Below are 654 nucleotides of genomic sequence, written 5' to 3' on the forward strand. Positions count from 1 at the left end.
GGAGAAGGAAAAGACCGCTCTGGTGAAGAAAAGCACCGACCTGGAACAGAAAAACACGGTCCTGGAGAAGGAAAAGACTGATCTGGTGAGGAAAAGCACTGACCTGGAAAGGGAAAAGACCGCTCTGGAGAAGAAAAGCTCTGCCCTGGAGAAGGAAAAGACTGCCTTGGAGAATAAAACCACCTCCTTGGAGCAGAAAAACATGGTCCTGGAGAAGGAAAAGACCGCTCTGGTGAAGAAAAGCACCGACCTGGAACAGAAAAACACGGTCCTGGAGAAGGAAAAGACCGCTCTGGAGAATAAAAGCACCTTCTTGGAGCAGAAAAACACAGTCTTGGAAAAGGAAAAGACCTCTCTGATGAAGAAAAGCACCGACTTGGAAAAGGAAAAGACTGCTCTGGAAAAGAAAAGCACAGCCTTGGAGAATAAAATTACCTCCTTGGAGCAGAAAAACACGGTCCTGGAGAAGGAAAAGACCGCTCTTGAGAAGAAAAGCACCGACCTTGAGCAGAAAAACACTGCGTTGGAGAATAAAAGCACTTCCTTGGAGCAGAAAAACACAGTCCTGGAGAAGGAAAAGACCGCTCTGGAGAAGAAAAGCACCGACCTTGAAAAGGAAAAGACTGCCTTGGAGAATAAAAGCACCTCCTTGGA

At 46.8% G+C, this 654-nt stretch overlaps 1 protein-coding gene across 1 annotated transcript; it reads left to right on the forward strand.

The window, feature by feature from the left end:
* Nucleotides 1-4: 4 nt before the first annotated feature.
* On the forward strand, nucleotides 5-346 carry LOC106944476 (microtubule-associated protein 1A-like; the record flags this gene model as incomplete). Its single annotated transcript, XM_015027540.1, has 1 exon — nucleotides 5-346. A coding segment is annotated over one exon (342 nt), but the record flags the coding sequence as incomplete, so codon positions are not given.
* Nucleotides 347-654: the final 308 nt, after the last annotated feature.

Source organism: Poecilia latipinna, unplaced genomic scaffold (assembly GCF_001443285.1).
Source record: "Poecilia latipinna isolate Pla-1442-1.1 unplaced genomic scaffold, P_latipinna-1.0 Scaffold11081, whole genome shotgun sequence".
Taxonomy (NCBI): domain Eukaryota; kingdom Metazoa; phylum Chordata; class Actinopteri; order Cyprinodontiformes; family Poeciliidae; genus Poecilia; species Poecilia latipinna.